This window comes from Epargyreus clarus, unplaced genomic scaffold, assembly GCF_041222505.1.
Source record: "Epargyreus clarus isolate Ecla_fem2 unplaced genomic scaffold, WU_Ecla_fem_2.2 ptg000005l, whole genome shotgun sequence".
Classification (NCBI taxonomy): domain Eukaryota; kingdom Metazoa; phylum Arthropoda; class Insecta; order Lepidoptera; family Hesperiidae; genus Epargyreus; species Epargyreus clarus.
This window is the reverse complement of record NW_027332213.1, coordinates 14,166,182-14,189,749: the sequence shown is the minus strand read 5'-3', so window position 1 is coordinate 14,189,749 and position 23,568 is coordinate 14,166,182. Positions and strand designations below refer to the sequence as shown.

The following is a 23,568-nucleotide window of genomic DNA, read 5'->3' as shown; positions in this document are numbered from 1 at the left end:
TTATAATTATGTATGTTACACCATTCTTATTTATTATTTGATTCAGATTTTAGACTATCCATATTAAGTCTCAGAGTAAGCTTTATTAAAACGTTAGATTTTCCTTTTTATTAATCTGTAATGTGATGTGTAGACTATATAGGTTACGATACACTTTGGTCTATGACAATACTGACATCTGACAGTGACAAATTAAAATTGTCATTGTCATGTCATTGGCATTCGATGAATTACTTTCGGAAACTGTAAAGTAATCAAGAATAAAATCTATTTTATTAAGTACTGTTAATAATCATATCATATATAATATTACAATTGTAGTCATAAATATTTATATACTGTAAACAGTTATTAGTATAGAGAAAATTAGAAGAAGAAGATAAATAACTCCACATCATGTCGACATTAAACAATTACGAAGATTTAAGTCGGAATGGTAATGTAATAAAGTATAATATAAACACCATACACGTATTACAAAGAAGAGTTTAATAGAAGAATTTAATACATTGAGAGGTGCTAAGGGAGAGACCCTTACATGTGGAGATCCAATTTAGTCCTGAGAGATAGCAATGTATCTGCTGCTGATCTTAGATAGGACTTATAATATCTGGGATTGATTATGCATTTCCGATGTGGTCATTTACCATCCTATGGACTGTATGCTCATTTGCCACTACTATATAATTGTCAATAACATGATAAACAATATGTTTTCATAGGTTATTCTACCTGTAATATTATTTTAATTAAATTCAGAATCTGTGCGATTCTTACTGTTCATTTATATAATTTCCAGAAATAAAGGAGCTATTGAAGAAGTGGCGAGAAAACAATGAAAGGAGAGGTGAAGATGTTCTGGATCTGTGGGAGATCCTTTCAGAAAATGATTTCCACAAAATTGGCAGCGAAAGTAAGTTTAAAACATGAAATTTCTGAAACTTTGTTCCTCAAGAAATGCTGTTACTAAACACTAACTAGATTTTTTTACAAATCTACAAAACTATTTCCATCTAGAGGCATTTACAATACTTACATGAGAGTAAGAAAAGTTTTAACGGTGCAGCATTGGTTAGTTAAACACTTATTAAAGGGTTTTTACTTTACATAAGTTAGTTGATGAATTTTCTTGCACTTATGGCTAAAAGTTAATTCGAAAGACAAGGTTTTACTAAAAGATATTACTAATTTACTACTATATATACTAGCTGACCTGGCAAACATTGTGTTGCCATATAAATAAAAAAATGTTAAGGTGAACAACCCTTATCACTTAGGAGTATGAAAAATAGGTAGTAGCCGATTCTCAGACCTACTGAATATGCATATAAAATTTGGTGAAAATCTGTGAAGCAGTTTCGGAGGAGTATGGTAACTAACTGTCAAGGTGGTAGAACTGTGAAGGTGGTAGAACCCTTTGTGGTTTGACTCCGGCGGCACCACTACCGCCTAATAACAGCAGTGTTCGGCGTAGGGTTGTTGCGAATATCAGCATCAGCATCCGCTGATTATCAGCTTTCTTTTAAATATCAGCATCAGCATCCGCATCCGCAACCGCAACAAAAGATGCTGATATTTAATGCTGATATTGAAATTGTAACGTGTTCGTTGAAGACGGGACCGAGCTTAAATCACGTGGAGTTTTAGCTAATCACAGAAGTTTATAAACACAAGTTGTCATCAAACAATCATTCGATCATTCGATTGTATTGACAACGTAATTTGGTGAGACATCAATAACTTTCGATCATAGTTCAATCAAACAGAATTATGTATTCAATTCATAATGCAACATCCAGTGAAATGTGCAATATGACCAAATATTTCGTTATTGAACAAAGACACGACACAGTGTAGTTTTTGTAAAAAAAATAACAAATAAATGCCGATTTCTGTGTCACTGCAGAGTGGAGGGTCGCTGAAGTGGATGTTGGTTTGGTACATGGTTCTGAAGTCGGTGCTAAATATATTTCGTTGGATAACGGCGTAAACAGCGTGTTCAATATGAGCGCCGGCTTCGGAGATATGTGCTGAGCCAAAATTTGTTTCAGTTGATTTTTGCTTTGTAGTGACATGTGTAGTGTCATGGAAGTCGATTGTATTTTTTAATTATTTTTTTTTTTTCACCTTTTTAATGATGACATACTAAAAATCTTAAAAATGCACTAGTCGCCCTTACGATTTTTGAAAGTTCCCCTCGATTTCTCTGGTCATCAGACCCTTATTTTCTTATAATGGAACTACTTTGGCAATATCTTTTTTTCCAACAAAATAAAAATCATCCAGTTCGGTTCATAAACGACAAAGTTATCCGCGAACAAACATAAAAAAGACATATATACGGTAGAATTGAGAAACCGCCTCATTTTGTGCAGTTGGTTAAAAAAGACTATTCTCGTAAGGGACGTACAAATACCTCAGTATAAAATATATTTATTATGTAGTATTTTTAAATATCAGCATCAGCATCAGCATCAGCTGATATTAATCAGAAAAAATCAGCATCAGCATCCGCTGATCTAGTAAAAACCTGCATCAGCAACAACCCTGGTTCGGCGCTGCTGTGTTCTGGTTTGAAGGGTGTGGTAAGGGAGACATACTTTTCCGAGGCATTCCGACTTAGTCCTCAGGGGTAGCGGTGCATCTGTGGCCAACCTCAGGCAGGAATATTTAATCCTATCTGGGGTTGATTACAGATGTCCATGCGGCAGTAGCCACTTACCATCAGGTGGACTGCATGCCCGTCTGCTAAAAAAAAAACAAAAAAAACTAATCTAACATTGTAACACAAGAAGATTAATAATTAAATGATTATTTTTAGAGCATGTGATACTAGAGCAAGTGACTATTGCGGCGCTCGACTGCCATTACTACAGCATAGCGAAGAGTTGCATTAACATGCTGGAAGAGGAGTTCCCGAACAGCCTGCGAGTCGAGAAGCTTAAAGCATCCTTGTTTGAGGCTGCTGAGAAGTTTGTACTTTTTTAATGCCCTTCATTGCCAGTTATCCAGTTTTTTCAATTAGATTTGTATTAGCATACTATCATGCAGTCCACCTGATGGTAAATAGTTTCTACTGTCCATGAACATCTCTAATCTATCTCAAAAAATATTTGAGTTTCTTTAAGGTGCATTGCGATCCCTGAGTACTTATAGGTTGGAATACATATTGTGTCTCTTCTTTTACTAGAGAGTTGTATTAGGAGGCATAAAATAGTAATATTATTACTGCCAATATTTATAATCTAAGCACTACCTACATAAAATAGTAAAATTGATATGACATTTAGAAGTTAAGAAAGACCTCCTTTAAAATAAATAACATTGATGGTTGTGTAATATTCATTCTACAGCCAAATATAAAAAAATAACTCTGTTATTCAGGTACAGTTCAGCGATGGAGACTTTGGACCTGATAATCTCAATGGACGAAACCAACGCACCGGCGCGGAAACGCCGCGTCGCCATTCTGAAGGCGCAGGGGCTCATACCAGAAGCTGTGAAAGAACTTGTTGACTATTTGAAGAAGTGAGTAGACATTACATGCTTTGCGGGCAATATACATTATTGTCGCAGTGATAGCCTAGGGGTTAAGAAACTCAGCCTCTTGATCAAGGGGTCCGATGTTCAAATCCCAGGCACGCCTCTGATTTTTCAAAAGTATGTGCTTATTAGAAATTAATTATCACTTGCTAAACAGTGAAGGAAAACATTGTGAGGAAACCTGTATACATAAGAGATATATAAAAAAAAACTCAAAGGTATGTGAAGTCTACCAATATGCACTTGGCCAGCGCGGTGAACTATGGCCTAATCCTTCTTATTATGAGAGGAGACCCGTGCCCAAAAGTGGGACAGTAATGGGTTGATTATGATACATTATTTTCATAGTTGAAAGATTATAGTATAGACTTCACATCTCTATAGAGAAGTAAGATTAATATTACTACCGGTTCAGAAGTCATGAGTCATGACATATTGTAGAGTTGGGATAAAATTTCTTTTTGACAATCGGTAACCAACACATTGTGTGATGTATGATACTATTATGTACTCTACCAAATAGTGGCTATGGCAACACCCTCTTGCTTGAAGAGACCTATATATACAGTTGATTTGTAAAATAATATTAAAAACATAATTTTTCTCAAAGGTTCATGTCAGATGTTGAGGGATGGCAGGAACTGTGTGAACTGTACTTGCAACTGCAGGAGTATTCGAGGGCTGCCTTCTGTGCTGAGGAGCTGATCCTGCATCAGCCACATAACCACTTGATGCACCAGCGGTTAGCTGACATCCGCTATACAATGGTAATCATTTTTTTAATATATTTTACCTTACAATTTCTTTTTCTCATAGACCTTGGGTTCGAATAGTAGGCTTCATATGATAAAAAGTAATTAATGTTTATGTGTTTTAGGGTGGAGTTGAAAATATGGAGATTGCCAAAACCTATTATTGCCAGGCGCTTAAGTTGAATCCTGACAACATGCGAGCTTTACTTGGATTGTTCCTTGTAAGTATATTTAAGAAAACACACACACAATTAAGGCCTGGCCACACAGAGCGCGTATTCTACCGCTGCGCTAGGGCGTTAGCTCTAGAAGTAAATCCTGACGCCGTTGTATTGTACTGTAAATATGCGTTCTGTTTGGTCGGGCCTTAAATGTGTACATGACAGCTATTGTACACACATCATAAAATTATAAATAATGCAAACAGCCAAATCATGCTCGAAGCACTATTTTTTGCGCAACACATTTTCATGCATTCGGCTCGCGCTAATAAACAATTAAAATTTAGGTCCCCGGGCAGGACATGCGGCAGGATAAGCATAATAAGTGTCACAGCGACGTTACGTTTTTGCCCATTTCCTCCCCCTTTTGTCTCTCGTAGAGTGTGTGGGGCTATAGCTTATATAGTATTAACGTTAGCTTATATAGTATTAATGTGTAATATATATGTAATATTTCTATCCATTGATTTATTTATTTTATTAAGTTCACCAACGGTTGTAACATTATACATATTTTTAAATTAAATCTAGTTACAATGCAAGCAATAAATGTACAACCACTTAGAGGTAAACATCACATGCAATACAGATCTAAACGTGGTAATGAAAATAGAATAACAAACTTTATAAACCAAAAACTAAAACAACACAAAAAAGAGAAAAAAAATAATAGTACAAGTAAATAAAACATTAAATAGAAACACTAATTATAATTTAGATACAGCCTTCCTAAAAGCAGCTAGACACATATTATTAATGTCGATGTCTGTGGATTCACTACGCTTATTATAGAGTATGGACAGTCTTGCAATAGGAGAGTTTGATCCCAATTTAGTTTTACAATGGGGAGGTACAAAGAGTTGAATCGGTTTGCGAGGCATGTTGACGGGTATTCTAAAGGAGAGCTTAGAGAGAAGACGCGGACAATGTATCTGAGAATTTACTAATTTATATAAAAAGATAAGATCTAATGCATCTCTCCGGGTATCCAAGCTAGACATATTGAAGTGATCTAGAGACGCTTTATAAGAATACTTGTCTTTATTTTTGCCTAACGAATACGCAAGATGCCTGACAAATCTCTTCTGTACCCGCTCTATACGAAGCATATGGGATGCAAAATGAGGACGCCAAACTACACTCCCATATTCCAAAGTGGATCTTACAAGACTGTTATACATAATGATTTTAGTTGAAGCTTTTTTGAAAAATTTGGAATATCTAATGATAAAACCCAACATTCTAGATGCTTTCTTTATCATTGAATCTATATGTGGTACAAAAGTTAACTTGGTATCAATACTTATCCCCAGATCTTTAATTGTTTCTGTTTCACAAATTTGCGTATCATTAATGAAGTAAACTGAAGGAATGAAATGGAATTTTCTAGTAAATTTGATATGAAAGCATTTTGACACGTTAAGCTCCATTATATTTATTTTACACCAGCGAGCCAGAGCATTTATGTCTTCCTGAAACCTTAATACATCCTCCCAGGTGTCTATTACTTTATACAATTTTAGGTCATCTGCAAACATCAATGAAATTGAATTATTAAAGCAAAGTGGGAGGTCATTAATAAATATATTAAACAAAATTGGGCCTAGATGGGAACCTTGTGGAACGCCAGATAATATTTTACATGAATATGAATTAAAACCATTAACCACGACAAAAAATGTGCGTTCCGACAGATATGACCGCAGCCAATCGAGAATGTCACCTGCAAATCCATATGAACTCAATTTAGTTAATAAGATCTTGTGAACAACTTTATCGAATGCTTTGGTGAAATCGGTGTATATAGCGTCGACTTGCTTCCTTTTATCAACCGATGTAATTAGGTCGTCAACATAAGACACCAAGTTTGTATTAATTGATCGGCCCCTTAAGAAACCATTTTGCTCATCACTGCTGTATTTCTCAAAATGTTTATGGACAAATCGACATACTAGTGATTCAAAGATTTTTGAAAAGCTAGACAAGATGGAAATTGGTCGATAGTTGCTCACAAGATGAATATCACCAGATTTGTGGATTGGCACTACTTTGGCTGTCTTCCAAAGTGAAGGAAAAATGCCTGACTTAAGGGAGACATTAAATATATGATGCAATGGAGTGACTAGATTGTCAGCGCATTTGACGATGAAGTATGGTGGAATACTATCGGGTCCCGCACCCTTTGTGCCATCTAAAGACAGTAAAGCTTTTCGTATTGAGTTACTACTAATATATAGCGAGGTAAATGCCTCATAGAATGCTTGATCATTGGGGTAGGTATTCGTGTTTTCCCTTGAGTCATTGTGTATGTAGTCGCTATCGTCAGTATTTTCATATATAGAATTAAATTGACAAGCGAAAAGATTGCATATGTCTTTTCCTTCGGAACATTCAGATATGCCATCCGTAAATGTGGCTGGGTAAGAACTGCGACCACCACGCCTTTCTTTCACAAATGACCAAAAGTATTTTGGATTTATGGATATTTTGTTTTCTGTTGATTTCAAATAATTGCGATAGCATTCGGTAGTCATTTTAGCACAACGCTCTGTCAACAATTGAAAGGATATTAAGTTAAGATTAAAACTACTTCGCAACAATCCGCTACAAATATGTATGATGGTATATATCTTAAACCATGCAGTATGTACCACCCTCCCTCCCTCAAAGGATGCATGCAGATGCAAAAATTAAAAATATACACCACCATACATACCACCACCAACACGTGTTTCGCTCCAAAACGGAGCATCATCAGGGTAAGTTGACTCTACGACGGTTAATCGCTAACACGGTTTTGGAGCGAAACACGTGTTGGTGGTGGTATGTATGGTGGTGTATATTTTTAATTTTTGCATCTGCATGCATCCTTTGAGGGAGGGAGGGTGGTACATACTGCATGGTTTAAGATATATACCATCATACATATTTGTAGCGGATTGTTGCGAAGTAGTTTTAATCTTAACTTAATAGCATGGATTTCCGCAAAGTAACGCCTGATACAATTAACTATCCAATTGAAAGGATATCAAATCTAAAGGGTTCTTAAACTTCTTGTACTTAATTCGATACTTGTTTTTCTCATTTAATCTCCTGATTAACTGACGTGAGAACCATGATGGATATTTATTGGTTTTTTGTCTTGTGACCGGTACAAACTTATTTATCGCTTCCCTAATGACTGTATACAATAAATCCACCAGTTTGTTGACATCAGTCACTCCAGTAAACAAATCAACCCAATTAATTTTAGCTAAGTAGGCGTTTACTAACTGATAGTCTGCTCTGTAAAAGTTATGGCGAGTATATTGTACGTTATAGAGCATTTTAGATTCACATGTAAAAGCTATATTAATGTGTAGGGGAGGATGTAGTGGATCCACAGGCGATAATACGTCAACTGCACGTGATACAATACACTGAGATGTAAAGTCTAAGAGTACTAAGTCTAAAATCCTATTCATACTATTGCTGATAAAATTATATTGTTTGTAATTATTTAGGTTAAGAAAATCTAAGAAGTCCTGGTTAAGTGAAGACGTGTGATATGTATCTGATTTATTTGCTAAGCCCCAGTCAATATTACTCAAGTTGAAATCTCCAACTACGCATTTATGATAATCAATTTGTTCATTTATACGCGAAAGACTATCTAAAAAAGCCTCAAGGGTAGATCGTAGTACCGGAGGTGGCAAATATACAACGCAAATCGCGATAGGGCAAGGCTTTTTTGGTGTACCAATGTCAATAATGATCCACAAGTCTTCACTATTAGTCTCAAACGAAAATTGTCTTTTAGATCTTAACAATTTCGAAACCGCTATTAAGACCCCTCCACCTTCTTTTTTCGTCTCAGTCACTGATTCTTCTCTATCTTTTCTATAGACAACATAGTTATCGCCAAAAAGTTCAGCGTTTAAAATGTTACTGTTGAGCCAAGTCTCAGTAAGTATTATCAAATCGTAACTCGAGTTACTAAGATTACAAAAGAAGGTGTGGGTTTTCGTTCTAAGACCACGGACATTTTGATAATATATTGATAGAGAACTTATGCTATCATTTCTTACATCCATAAAAATAAATAAAGTGTATTACGACTGAGAACAGATTATATATTATGTAAATTAAACTACGATCACTGTATTTTATTGAGACAATCAATGTCCTTTATGATAATATAGTCTGATTCGTCACTCTTTCTCATAAAAATTCGCCCTCCGCGGACCCACACGTACTTAAACCCTTTGTCTTTAGCTGTTATTGATGTTTCGTATATACAGGAAAATGTTATGTTATGTTTTAAAAGGAACCCCTAGATCAGTTTGATTTACTTTGAAAATGACCGCCTTTGAAAAGATTTGCAAAAGATCCAACTGTCAGATAACCCAGCATAACGTTACAGGCGAGCAACAACCTGGTGAGCCACTACAAGGCGGCGGGCAGCGGCAAGCGCAAGGAGGCGTGGCGGCTGGCGCGCTGGGCGCAGGCGCAGGCCGCCCGCCGCGCGCGCGCCGCCCGCCCCGCCGCCGCGCCCGCGCCGCCCGCCCTGGCCGACATGATGCTCACACTCGCCATCGCTGACTGAACGCTCTAATGCTTCAAAATAGGGTGGTTGGCTGGAACATAGGGACCCTGACTCAAATTGAACTTTTTTTTAAATTTCCTACTCGAACTCATTCATATGGGTCAATTTGTTTTTCTGCTTTTTATCCGACTTTATACTGGTGAATAAAATTTTAAGAAGTTGCACTATACCGCCCCGCCGCCCCCGCACCACCAACCGCGCCCGCCCTGGCGGACATGATGCTCACACTCGCCATCGCTGACTGAACGCTCATACCAACACTAGGGTGGTGTAGCCAAACAGAGGGAGCCTGACTCAAAAATATGGCTAAACTTTTTTTTTTAATTTCCGTACCCGATTTCTCGAAGTCATTCATACAGTTAAACTTGTTTGTCTGCTTTTTACCATACTGCAAAGTGTAATGTTTTTAGCGTATTGTTATTATTTTACATATGAGACGGATTTTATCATATGAGATATCGTAATAACTATCAATAATAGGCTGTATTTTTAAACAGTTTTTTTTTAATAAATTAAATACTAGCAGTTATAAAAATAAAAAATATTACTTTATACTAGTGAATAAAATTTTAAAAAGTTGCACTATAACGCCGCGCGCGCGCCGCCCGCCCTGGCCGACATGATGCTCACACTCGTCATCGCTGACTGAACGCTCATACTAGCCAAACGGAGACCCTGACACGAAAATATGACTCAACTTTTTTTTTTCATTTTACAGTTCATTCATACAGTTAAACTTTTTTTTCTGCTTTTTACCACACTGCAGAAGTGCAGAGTGTAATGTTTTTAGAGTGTTATGTGTTAAGCCGGGTACACATTGGTGCAATGTAACATGTAATGCAACATGCAATGCAAGAATTTGACGTCCACATTGCTGCAATGTATCATGTAGTAACAGAATTCCCATAGTGTAGACGCCTTGCGCGCACGAACCGCGTCTACTACGCGCACGAACAGATTGTTGCAACTCTTGCGCGTAGCGACCCGAAATTTGTCGGTTTTTTCCCCGAACACAAAGAGGCGCGCAGTATGCGCGGAGCGTCAGTGTGGACAGGTTGTGTGGTGTGTACGGCTAGACGCGCGCGAACATGGAACAAGACGACGCTACTGCGGCGGAGGAGGCGGTTACATTTACGTGGAGTGAAGAAAAAGTGCTTCAATTAATTGAAGTGTACAGATCAAAGGAAATTTTGTGGAATCCACAACATGAGAATTTTTATAAAAAACATTTTAAAGAGGATGCATGGATGGAAATTGCTAATTTGATGGAAACAACACAAGAAAAATGTTACAGTAAAATGATTAGTATTTTATCATCCTACCGTCGTGAAAAAGCGAAGGAAAAGAAATCGAAAGGAACAGGAAAAGGTAAATAAATAATAATAATTTACTATTTATTATTTATTCATATACTTTATTCTTAGTACAATCGTAGGTTAGAAACCGCAAAAATGTTTGTGTATTGAAATGTAAATTGGCATAGCCGACTAATATTGAAATTGGCTTTTTTCTCTACAAAATGACAACTTTGACAACAACTACAATATTTTAATGGATTGAAATCACAAATTAATTATTAAATATTATTAATTATTATTAGTCAAGTTTACTTAAAAACAACTATGTTTAAAACTGACTGAATTATGTTTTTTATTTAATTTTTTTCATGATTATTATTTTATTTTTTCAGGTGCCTCGGAGACATACAAAAGTCGATGGTTTGCCTTTGATTCTTTGAAGTTCTTGGACAACCGTAACAAACCGAGAAAGAGAACGAACACGGTAAGTAAAACTGGATTGATTCTTTTACGAACATCTGTCTTGCCAATGAACCTTCCCTTCTTTCATAAAATAATCGGAGAGCTCATCTCTTAACGCATTCAAATGTGCAGGCGATCGTCGAGGAATATTTCTCATAGGTAGTAGTGATCTCATATCTTCATTATTTTGCCTACGTGTGTCTTCATTCGTAACTTCATCTTCAGTGTCATTCATATATGTATTTCTAGAGTGACGTCTCAAATAATTATGTAAAAGGACAATTGCCATAACCACTAGCTCAGCTTTATCAGGCTGTAAAAGCATTGGTTTTCTGAGAACTCTAAAGACAGACGATATGATACCAAATGCATTTTCAACAGTTCTTCTGGCTCTGCTTAGCCTGTAGTTGAATACTCTCTTTGAAGTGCCTTTTGGATGTGCCCCAGCATATGGTTTCATCAGATTTTCACTTAAAGCAAAGGCACTATCACCCACAAAGAAATATGGTATTGGAATATGTCTCCGTGGGAGTGAATCAGGTGATGGAAGGTTTATTGTACGATCTTCTATCATTTCACAGAGTTTTGTATCTTTAAAGATGCCACCATCTGAAATCCTTCCTTGGCATCCCACATCTACAAATAGAAAATTATAATCGGCGTCAACCAAAGCAAAAAGAACGATGCTAAAGAAGTTTTTATAGTTGTAGAATTCAGTTCCACTTTTGATAGGTGCCTCAAGCACAACATGTTTTCCGTCCAGTGCCCCTAAACAGTGTGGAAAATTCCACTTCTCTTCAAACTGTTTGCTTATGTTCAACCAAGTTTCTTCTGTCGTTGGAAGCTAAAACAAAAAACTTTTATTTAATTTATGGCTACGAGACAGTCATTGTACTTAGTAGCCCAACACTCGCTGGTGACAATTTTTGAGGTGCCATTATAGTGAGCATCTCTTGATTTTATTGCTAGCTATATTGAACTAGACTAAAAAACGAACTAAATATTTAGTCGTTTCGACATTTGTCCATCGGTGCCACGATACCTACCTTCCTGGAGAGTTATATCTACTATCTAGTAGTTTATATCAAGAGATGGGACCTACAGTTATAAATTATTTTTATGTTTTTCAGGAGGCGGTTCAACAACCGATTAATGAAGAAAATCTGCAGAACGAATTTGCTACTCCACGTACACGGTATGAACCTACGCGAGCTAAACAAGCAAAAAAAGATGAAAGCAGCAGTGTACTGGCCGATGTAGTGGGCATATTACAAACTACTGCCAATAAGTTGGGAAATTCAGGCGCTCCAGATTTAACTACAACTTTCGCTTCCTATATATCAGCTAAAATGAATACTTATTCCCTTCAAACCAGGAATTCGGTCGAACATGGAATTTTTGAAATTTTGATGAAGGCTGACAGAGGTTATTATGAATCATCATATCGACAGCAGGATAACTACCCCAGTTCATACCAAGAATCCTATTATGCATCACAGAAGAAAGGACAAGATTATGTGGATCTGACCGGATATGTTAATCGTCCTGGAACTTCCGGATTTAATCGTCCCTCGCCTTCCGCGCAAACTCCAGATACAAATCAAGCCGGACGCTATGGCTATACCACGGCAAGGAACGAAGAATATATGAACCAACAGCCATCGTCTGTAACGTCACTAGAATCTAACCAATCCTATGACGACTTTAATGATTTGATGTGATAATACTGTTCTTTAACTTTTTACTGTTTTATTAAGAATAAAACTTACCTTGATATAATCTTTTAATTCCTCAATTATGGCGGAGCATACTTCTGTAATAATGCCACTTATGGCTTGTTTTGATACTCTGAAGGTATACTGTAAACTTGTGTAAGAGTCACCACTAGCTAAAAAACGAAGTGTTATTGCCAGTCTGTCTTGGATTGAAATTGGAGCCCTTAACTGTGTGCGATTCCGAAAAATTCTTGGTCCGACTAATCTGAGTAGATCTTCAAATGTCGTTGGACTCATCCTTAAGAAATTTTGAAATTGTCCAGTTAATCTCATATCGGCCATTAGTTTTGCACCAGCTCTCTGACTATACAACTCTGTACGCCACCAACGTCGATGTCTTCTGCGTTTTATCACATGATTCACTATTAATAATGAAGCACTGACTATCATCAGAGCCCGCAATTGGTCGTCACGATCCATTCCTTTGCGTGTTCTTTAGCAGACTGAGCGATCCGTTCGCGCGCATCTCGGAAACAGATGTGAGTAGGTACATGCGCGGTTCGTGCGCACGTTGTGCGCGCCCCGCGTCTACACTGATGCAATGCTCGTTTCGTGTTGCATTGCATGTTGTGTTGCAGCAGTCTGTACCCGCCCTTATTCTTTGACAGCTCAAATGGATTGAGTAATTCTATCATATGAGATGTCGTGATAACTATCAACCATAGGCTGTATTTTTAAACAGTAGTATTTAATATAAATTAAATACATAAAATATAAAAAAATAAATTAAATATAAAAAAAAAACATTACTTTATACTGGTGAATAAAATTTTAAAAAGTTGCATTATAACGCCGCGCGCACACCAAAGCGTGTTTTTAGCGTATTGTTATTCTTTTATAGCTCAAACAGATTTTATCATATGAGATGTCGTAATAACTATCAACCATAGGCTGTATTTTTAAACAGTCGGGGGCTTTGTTTTTATAATAACTGCTAGTTTTACTTTTAACATAAATAAAAATATTACTTTCTACTGATGATTAAAAGTTGAAAATGTTGTGCCATACTGAGTTGGGGACCCACTGTTTCAAACAATCATACAAGAATTTAAGTTATCAATTCCAAGAAATGTACCTAAACAGAATGTTATATAGATTTACGATAATATTCCAAATAAAATGATTTAAAAACCTAGCAATTCTGGACGGTGATTCTTTTCATCACAGTGACTTTCTCGCCTTCCTCAACACCATACTATGTGACGACAGCGCCCCCTTATGCAAAATTCGCAAACAATAATCCAAAAAATTCGCAGAGGTGAATGTTATTCAAAAGCAAAAATTATATTATATTAGTAAAATAATATATTATATTAGTTCAATTATCCTTATTGTGCTGAAACTGTTTATTTATAATATCTTGTATATTTAGTAAAATTATTGAAACATTAATAAAAGTTATTATATTATATTGATGTTAATAGCGTACTTTGGGTGTTTAATGGTAATATAAAATAGGTTAGATTAGAGTCATATATTTGATCTACATATGTATGAGGGATTAAATTATTAATAATTTAAAATAACCTTTTATTGTAATATATTTCCTAAACCCCGTAATCATTAATAATCACTGTTTACTCTACGTTTCATATACAAATCAAACAATATTTTATATGGTAAAATTTATTGATAAAATTTCACTTACACTTAAATGTATATTATTAATAAAGTATTAAGATCACGTCACATTGCCATTCCGTTTGTCGATGTTGCGATTAGCCCTTGCAACAGCATTGGCAGCTATTTCCTCCGCCTTCCTTTCTCGTCTTTCTCTCCGTGTGATCTCTCCTATAGTGAAGTATTTCTCCCTGAAAAAAAGTACAACCATACATACAACATAAATATTTTTTTTCTGCATTAGGTAAAATCGTATTTAGCTTACTACCAAGTTTCGTTTTGATAATGTTTTGACTTAAAGGTCACTAAGTAATTTAAATATGTTTCTATATGTTAGGTAATGTTTCAGAATTAAATATGGGGTGTAATTAAGAGTACGAAGTAGCGCCTCGCCAACTCAATCTTTCATCTTTTTCCTTAATAACTACTCAAAACAAATGTTACATACAAATGCATACTACTTTGATATGTGTTACTAACTGTTTTGTAATACATATTACATTTTTTTGTCATCATTATTTAATATCATGCACTGAAATCATAGACTTGCACTCACAGAATGTAATCTTTCTTCTAAGATGCTCACTATACTCAAATACTGTTGGCCATTGAGAATAAACATACCTAAAGTTGTGAGTAGCAGTGTTGTCGTCGATTGGCATATTGGGTACTGCCTCCTGCACTTTCTCGTAAGTTAGCAGTCTCCGTGCAGTCAGTTTCGATAGTACTTGCTCAGAGTTGCCCACTAACTTCAGACTGGGGTGCGATGGTACACAGTCCTCTTGATATTCCTCTCTGGAATACAATTTTAATAAAAAAATATTTATTCATGATTGGTGAGATACTGCTGTACTAAAAATGTAAAGAAATTTTAGTTATTTAGAACCCTTTGTTGTTCAATTCTAAAGGCATCAATGTCACTCCTATTTTTGAACAGTAAACACAGTTTTTTGGTTTTAAAAATGGGTCAAGGGAAGCATACTTATTCGAGGTGTTGCAAATTAGGCCTCGAGCGTAGCTACGCATCTGTGGGCGACCTCACGGAAGACTGATCGTGAGGCTATTTCGCGGTGTAAGAGTCAGATGAACGTATCTACATTTTGTCAATTTTACAGGAGAGCAAAAATAGTGTGATAATTCGCCATTTCAAACTTTACCAGATCATTAATAGAGATAATATACAGTAGTTGAAATAAAAATATTGAATATAGTGTTACATCGTTTTGCCATTTCATAAAAGACTACATTGTGAACCGTTTTGTGAAAAAGAATCCAATTTTTTATTTTTTGCACATACGTTCATCTGACTCTTACACCGCGATTTGCAGATGTATATGGGCGTCAGCAGCGACTAACCATCAGCTGGACTGCATGCTCATTTCATATAAAAGATGGCAAGATTGCCTGGATAGGTAAGGTCTATTACTGAAACAACAGACCTAACAACAGGATACCAGCAGACAAGTCTTCGACCGAGAGCCAGATGCCGCGCCGCAAAGTGCAGCAGATCGCGGTAGAGCTGCTGCAGCCCGTACTCCACCTTGGCGGGCACGTGGCTCGACAGGTGCGCTGCGTCCAGGATGTAGTTGTCCTTCTCTATGCCGATCTTCTCTGTCGGCTCCCGGATGCCGTATGGCGCTGTGGGGTAGATAAATCTGTAGCCAGTCGTCGGAGACCCGGGGCGGAAAGTTAAATGGAGGCCACCAGTAGAAAAAGTTAATTTGATATTAAAAGCTTACAAATGTGTCATAGACTTCACTGACAAATAAGTATAACAGTGATGGTGATGAGTCCGGTGACCTTGTTTTTATGCAGATTCATACACATTTGAGTTTTTTTTTAGTTAAGAGCAACTGTGTTTGCCCAAGGGACTAGGTGTGCCCGGGGTGGACCTTCACTACAGCACCCTGCTCCCCCTCCTTAGCCCGCTAGAGTCTGTAGCTATCAATACTATTCAATATGGTACTCACGGTCGGTTATAATAGCATCAAACTTCAGACCCTCTCTCCACAACGGCAAGGAAAAGTCGCTGACTATGACGTCCAGGTACTTTGCCGCGCTGCCGTACTGTCTCATATTGCTGCGGATGCTCTCGTCTTTTGCCCGCGCCTTGAATATTCATGTCTTTTAACACTATTATTGCTTTTTTTTTTATAATATTGGAGTAGCAGCCGAGCATGCAATCCACCTGATGGTAAGTGGCTACTGCCGCCCATGGACATCTGTAATCAACCCCAGATAGGATTAGATATTCCTACCTGAGGTCAGCCACAGATGCGCCGCTACCCCTGAGGACGAAGTTGGAACGCCTCGGAAAAGTATGTCTCCCTTACCACACCCTTCAAACCGGAACAGCAGCGCCTAACACTGCTGTTATTAGGTAGAAATAGGTGTGGCGGTGGTGCCACCGGAGTCGAACCACAAATGGTTCTACCACCTTATAATATATTCTTATCCTACATTATGTTATTATCTTAGTGATTATTATTATTATATTAACATTATAGTATGCATATCTCTATGTCTTGCGTAGATTATTATGAACGGTATACATACATTTTTACCTTTTGTCTAACGCGCGTAGGTTTCGTCCGTGCGTGGAGCATCAAGAAATCTATGTCTGAACCCCACACATGGGCTGTGAAAATAACAAAGAACATATATAAACATCTTTAAAAATTAAAAAGCAGTCACTTTGTACTCTGTTATGCACACTGGTTTGTGAATCCTTAGCTTGCGTCACTACATTTACAAACAACATTATTGAAACTATTTCCACTAATGCTTTAACTAAGTAATGAAATTCAAGCAAGCTCACTTATCTCTAGTGGCAGGCACCCTAATATGAGACTATGAGTATGTTTCATATTTATTTTAAAATTACTCAAATAGTCTTGACAATAGCATAAACATAAACCTACCGCCAAAGTGCGCCGCAGCAATCAGCAACGATCCCGACCCCACAAAAGGGTCCAGTATGACATGTCCGTTAGCCACCTGTGCCTGGTTAGCCATGAGAACCGCAAGTTGCGCGTCCATGCTCGTGTTGCCGATAAACTGGCGCTTTTTTAACGAGTGCTGATTGATTAAGTCTCTTTGGCCATCTGTTATCTGTAAATGTAAAATAATATGGTCTAAATTCGTATCTTTAGTTTTAAGAAAGAAAACTTATAGAAACAATTAAAAGTACATCTAAACACACTCTCTTTGCACAATACAAAAATTCACATGAGTATTTTTACCTGTCTATTTATACATGGAAATCTTAATAACAGATTACTTAATTAATAGTTAAAATTGTTGAATTTTCTAACATTCATATTCATAAAAGTATTAAAAGAACTAATTTGTTACAAATAATTAAATCAAATTGGTTCAAGTGTTAAAACATATAATGTGAATAAATTAATTATTTATTCATACCCATCTTCCAAAGAATAGATCATAAGGCGTTTCAGGTACATTGTTTGGGTCTATTCCATAGAACTCTATGTATGATAAAACTATATCTGGGTTTTTCAGCTTCACAGGACCTTGTAAGGGTAAGTAGTCAAAATTCTGGAACAATCAGTTCAAGAAAATAGGTACAACTAGCACAATACATAAAAATTAAAAATAATGTAAAATGTACTCATGAAAATTAAAAAGAAGTAAATAGATGGAATTAATTTCTAATATTAGCTAATTGTCTTTCAAATACTATTGAAAAATTCGAGACTACTGAAAAAGATTTTTTATAAAATGAAATTTTATTTCATATTGTGCTACAAGCTCACAAAGAAATGTGCAGTCAGTCACACATTATATTAATTGCACCAGTTTTTGTAGTGTTTAGGTAGTAGAGATTGTATAATTGATACTCAATGATATAAAAAGCAAGCGAGGCCTTACCTCAACTTTCTGCACTTTTTCCTTCAACGAAAAGTGTTTACAAAATGTCTCAATATCTACTTTAAAGGACTTCTTCACGTCACAACAAGCCGTAATTAGCTCACTGGGGCACACATGTGTGTCACACTTTCCATTTACAGAGTTCTCAGGAGTTAACCACTCTCCAGTGTTGTTGTTTAAGGCATTCTTCAAGTTGCGGTGCAAATTTGCCTCAGTGGTCGCGCTAGACCACAGTTCTATACAGTTTTTGACCAAAATCGACCTGGAAGCTATCTTTCTGACACACTCCTCCGAAGGCAATTCCACTATCCAATATGGTTTATTTTTACATGGATTTTCGATAAATTTTACTGGAATATTAAATAACGAGAGTATACTCTGCATTTCCTGGAACATTTAAACAAATATAGACGATAAATATGTACCACTTTATTAAAATAATGTTATAATAATTGAGTTAAATGTGTGCTACAATGTTTCTTACCGCATGACGAAAATCGTTGTGCTCGTAAGCAAACCACATTAAATAACGCCGCCACATGGTTCTGTGTTTAAAATTTACGTAAAAATAAAAAAAATGCTTAATAAATAATATCTTAAATTTGATTTAAGTCTTAATCCCATTTGAAGTAATCTCCTTATTTTGTTTACTTGAATTTGACATTTGCCTTGTCAATGACAGCACACGATACTCGGATACATTAATTTATAGGTTATGTATTACAAAATTATTAAATGGAATGGAACGTAAAATGGTCATAATAAAATAAATAAATAAACTGAAAAATTGTTTGAAAAAAAAAATATTTATAGTCCATACGGTTATCAATAATCAGAGTAAATCAGAGTTATAATGGAGTTATGGAATAAAACCAAATTTGTTAAATTGTAATACCCTTTGTATTTTATCATTAAAAATATTTTTTTACATTAAACTATTGTTGATAAATTCACACATCCACAATAATATTATTTTTATTTAAGGTTATACATTGGAATCTGAATCTGTTCTTTCTCTTTTTTTCTGATCATCTAGTAGATCTTGATATTTCTCATGAAAGAAGTCGAGGTAAGCATCCTTGATAGAACCAGAACAAGCTACATAATGCCCTCCGGAATGTTCCATCACTACTGGTGACACAAACAAGCTTATTAACGCCTCACTCATTTCTGTAACAAGGAAAATGATAAATATATTTCTTGATGAATATCTTTAATAGAAAAAAATTCTAATTGATAAGAGTTTAAACTGCAGAAGTTGGAAGACCTCACATATTTTTTGAAACATGATTATAAAAATATAATGAGTATTAAGTGCCTGTAGTCAAAACAAACTTAATATTCTCAAACTTCAAAAGGTTGTTTGTTCTATTTTTGATGAGCTACATTTAAATTTGAAAATACAGATTAATCACATGTCTACTGTTAATTGATAAATATTAATTTACATAATAAATAGTTGCTGTTATAACATACCTTTTGGTATTATTGAATCACTTTCCCCGTATATGTGTATTGACGGCAGTTTTATGTCTTCATCATAAAAACCTTTATGCACAAGGCTACCCGACCTGAACCCAGAGGCAAACACTGCAAACTTGAAGGTGTAAGGTAAATCTGAAAGAAAACATTACAATTTATCAGTGACAATTTTTTTAAACTATAATTTGAGTACACAATTATAAATTTTTAAATGATTATGAGATATAAAGAAAAATATTAGAGTATTATAAATGGTGTCATTGCTAACCTAACCACATGTATATACGTTGCTAAAACCGCTGTTTTGTTTCTTCTACAAGATTTATTCCGTTTTTGAACTAATCCAAAAGTAATTTAATAGTATAAGGTTCAAGACTTTATTTTTTTAGATTTTAGGGTTTTGTACGAAAACAAAAACTGAACCCACATAGGATCACTCATGCATCTGTCTCACAGCCTGTCACAGCCAATTTACACACAAACTACTGGACCAAATGAGTTAAAAAAATTGGGTCTTAAATGCTTTTTTAAAGTAAAATTTGTTTTTAGCAGGGCTCTTGTTTATTTGATATAACCTACATCCTTTCTGTTGCATAGCAGCCAGTAGTCCCACCAAGCAAGCACCCTGGGAGAAGCCCATGAACCCATCAAAGGGGCCATGTTCCTTCTCAACTTCTTCTATAAGGTGCAGAGTATCCTCAAAGCCAATAGCGGGCCCGCCTAAACATTTTCCACTGAATGTGTTATCCTCTGCGTTAAACCACCAGGATCTGCCATCTGAAAGTTGAACATAAAAATTTATTTTATAAATGCTAAGGATCATTACAGACGCTCCATGGTTTATAACAAACCAACAATTACACCATAACCTTCAAATTGGAACAGTCCAAGAAGAGATCAAGCACTCAATGAAATCCTACAGGAATAGAATAGGCAACCATCCAAATAATCTGACTAAGCACTTAATGACTTCAACATTCAAAAGGCTAAAAAGAAAGTCCCCTAGAAATTTATAGGGATTGATAAACACAAGGCGCGTACGTTGCTGGATTGCTGAACGCTCCTCAAGATATAAAATCATAACCCTGTGTTGAATGTTCTCAAGAAACAGATCACATAAATAGCATAAAAAAAATTGTAAGAAAAATTTGTTTTATGTTTATTTATTTATTTATTTAAAAAGTGGCAAACCAACTAAAAACATAAACAGCATTAATAAAAAGAATATTATATTATGTACTTAAATTATAGGTGTGCACAGCATTGCAAGAAACCTAGTCAATTACAAAAAAATATTAATCTAAAATGGATACAAGATAAAAAGGAGCTTAGAATAGATACATAAAAATAAATTAAATATAAATTAATGGATAATTATGGATTTATGGATGGAAATTGATGGTTATAGAGATAAATAATTTTTTATGTTATAGAGGTAGTATGCGGCACGATTACGATTCTTACGGCGCCAAAATTTGAATGCGGATCCTTATAGATCTCGACGAGACAAGACGAAAAGTAAGAATAATTTTTTTTGATATCTCGCTTAGTTTTCGAGATATCGATATTTAAAAATCGAAAAATAAAAAAAAATATACAGTGTAAACTCCATGTAACGTCACTCGATTTAACGACAAACTCTCTAAAGCGTCGAAAACAATTAGCTTAGTTGGTTTAGCTTGTATTCCATACAATGATACACTCTACATAGCATTACACCCACTCTCAATAACGACCACAATTGAGTTACTTTTAGTAAAAAGTACCTTTTATGTTGCTAAAATTAGTAAAAACTGCGCACCAGTGTACGTTCTTTTGTCGAATAAACTCGACTGTCAACATCATGCATACTGCATACATAAAAATATTTCCTTTGTCACCAAGATGCCTCAATATCAGAAGGTATGAATAAAATAATTAAAAAAATACAACAAAATTACTGGTGCAGCAAAAGACGTCAGACAAAAATAATCGTCTACACGCAATAGCGTTCAAATAAGATTCTTTTTTATGTACATAACTACTAACACTAAACTGAAATAAACTTTTTCTTTTTCTAATTGTGATTTTTCTTCTCTCCATTTAACGACCACTCTCTATAACGCCATAAAATGCACAGTCCCTTCAGTGTCGTTATATAGAGTTTACACTGTATTCTATTAATGATGTATTTCGATAGATTTTTGGAAAAGAAAACGAAAACAAAGAATATTTTTTTTCAATATCTTGCTTAGTTTTCAAGATATTAATAAATACGTTATTAAAAATGTTGGAATTTTATTGAAAAAATTTTTTGAAGATATATTTTATCCTTTATTATGATTATCACTATTTATATGATAATAATAATAATAATAAAAAAAAACCTAACCTAACCTAACCTAACCTAAACCTAACCTAACCTAACCTAACCTAACCTACCCTAACCTAACCTAACCTAACCAATACCAACTCAAATTTCAATCACCTCTAACTTCGTTGTCCCTTGCCCGATTTCTAATTATTTTATACTATCGTACTCGTCTCAACGATACCTTTTCGCACATACTACTTCCGTTTCTCTCCGTTTTCTAAATTTTTAAATATAATTTTCTCCGTTTTTCAAAAATCAATTTTTGGTTTTTCTCATTTTCCTCCGCCGTTTCTTAACGAATTCTCTTCATTTTTCTTCTACCGTATTCTGCACGTCCTCCCCTATCCGGAGATACCAGTCGGACCCGTTTCCGCCGCGCCGTTCCTCGGCAATTTCACTTTTAAAACGCAAAAAAACGAAATTTTCGAATAATTTTTGAGTATCGATATCTCGAAAACTAAGCGAGATATCAAAAAAATTTATTCTTACTTTTCGTCTTGTCTCATCGAAATCTATACGGATCCGCATTCAAATCTTGGCGCCGTAAGAACCGTAATCCCCCCTAGTATGCAGTCATGGTGACAATGTTTATAAGTCCACAAGGTTCTAAGGTGTACTTGTGAATTTTCATAAATAATATATAAGAAACTATTCTGGATTAACAGATGAATTGATGGATTAATTATTGTTGGTACCGGTTTACATACTTACATTTTTTATTATCTACACTAATATTATAAAGAGAAAAACTTTGTTTGTTTGGTTGTATTGAATAGGCTCAAAAACTACTGGACCAATTATAAAAATTCATTCACCATTCGAAAGCTACATTGTCCACGAGTAACATAGGCTATATTTTATATGAAATATATTTGATAAATAGATTTTGAGGCGATACAAACTTTGCCGGGTCAGCTAGTAAATGATAAAGAAAGTTAAATACCTTCATCACCTCCACCTTCATCATTCGCAACTTTATGAGGAGCCGATATAAACGTTAATTGTGCGTATTTATTGACGGCTTTACGAAACGACCCAATCTTAGCTCGAAATATAGCGCCGTTTTGCCGGTAACCGTGAAAAGCGAGAACTTTCAATTTCGGCTTAACAATTTCTGTGTTATTCTCTTGCGGAGACTTGTTTGAATTTTGTTCACTCATATTGAAAGTTATTGAACGTTTAGCCCCATACACTGCTCTAGAGGTTGCCTTGGAGAATGTAATTAAATTAAATCCCTGTCCTGTTTTTGCTACAAAATTAAATATACAGCCAAGAAAACAAGGTTTACGCATGCCTCAACTGCCTCACTTTCATTTGACAAGCTTAATTTGACAGTTGACAAATAACGTCGTTTATTACGTTCATTAACTTGTTCATTGTGCATTTAATTTTCAGATTTGTGTAACTAAATAAAATGTAAACTTTTTTTTTAATTTATACCTTTTTTTTGTAAGTATTTATCTAAACTTTTACAGTTAATTTCCATTTTAAAGAATATTCCGTCAATGGCTCAATGTAAATAATTATTAGTGCCATAGTAATAAAAAAATAAATAAGTGACTTCGGTTATTTCGCGCCAAACCAAA

General features: G+C 35.4%; 3 protein-coding genes across 3 annotated transcripts; 1 reads left to right on the top strand and 2 right to left on the bottom strand.

Moving 5' to 3' along the window:
* The first annotated feature begins 209 nt into the window (after positions 1 to 209).
* LOC140757781 (ER membrane protein complex subunit 2) lies at positions 210 to 9,116 on the top strand. The gene is made up of 7 exons (XM_073093652.1): positions 210 to 436; positions 800 to 913; positions 2,822 to 2,972; positions 3,385 to 3,528; positions 4,154 to 4,310; positions 4,421 to 4,516; positions 8,919 to 9,116. Exons 1-7 carry the CDS (start codon positions 397 to 399, stop codon positions 9,099 to 9,101), a joined length of 885 nt encoding a protein of 294 aa, XP_072949753.1. The 5' UTR covers positions 210 to 396; the 3' UTR covers positions 9,102 to 9,116.
* A 5,130-nt stretch (positions 9,117 to 14,246) lies between these two features.
* LOC140742373 (tRNA (guanine(10)-N(2))-methyltransferase homolog) lies at positions 14,247 to 18,844 on the bottom strand. Its single transcript, XM_073073294.1, has 9 exons — positions 18,632 to 18,844; positions 18,148 to 18,534; positions 17,680 to 17,814; positions 17,178 to 17,367; positions 16,821 to 16,894; positions 16,227 to 16,365; positions 15,696 to 15,894; positions 14,881 to 15,051; positions 14,247 to 14,447 (listed from the first exon to the last, which is right to left on the bottom strand). The coding sequence occupies exons 1-9, from the start codon at positions 18,686 to 18,688 to the stop codon at positions 14,318 to 14,320; spliced, it is 1,482 nt and encodes a 493-aa protein (XP_072929395.1). The 5' UTR covers positions 18,689 to 18,844; the 3' UTR covers positions 14,247 to 14,317.
* A 180-nt stretch (positions 18,845 to 19,024) lies between these two features.
* LOC140742374 (esterase AGAP003155) lies at positions 19,025 to 23,298 on the bottom strand. The gene is made up of 4 exons (XM_073073295.1): positions 22,926 to 23,298; positions 20,209 to 20,406; positions 19,624 to 19,764; positions 19,025 to 19,317 (listed from the first exon to the last, which is right to left on the bottom strand). Exons 1-4 carry the CDS (start codon positions 23,272 to 23,274, stop codon positions 19,133 to 19,135), a joined length of 873 nt encoding a protein of 290 aa, XP_072929396.1. The 5' UTR covers positions 23,275 to 23,298; the 3' UTR covers positions 19,025 to 19,132.
* Positions 23,299 to 23,568: the final 270 nt, after the last annotated feature.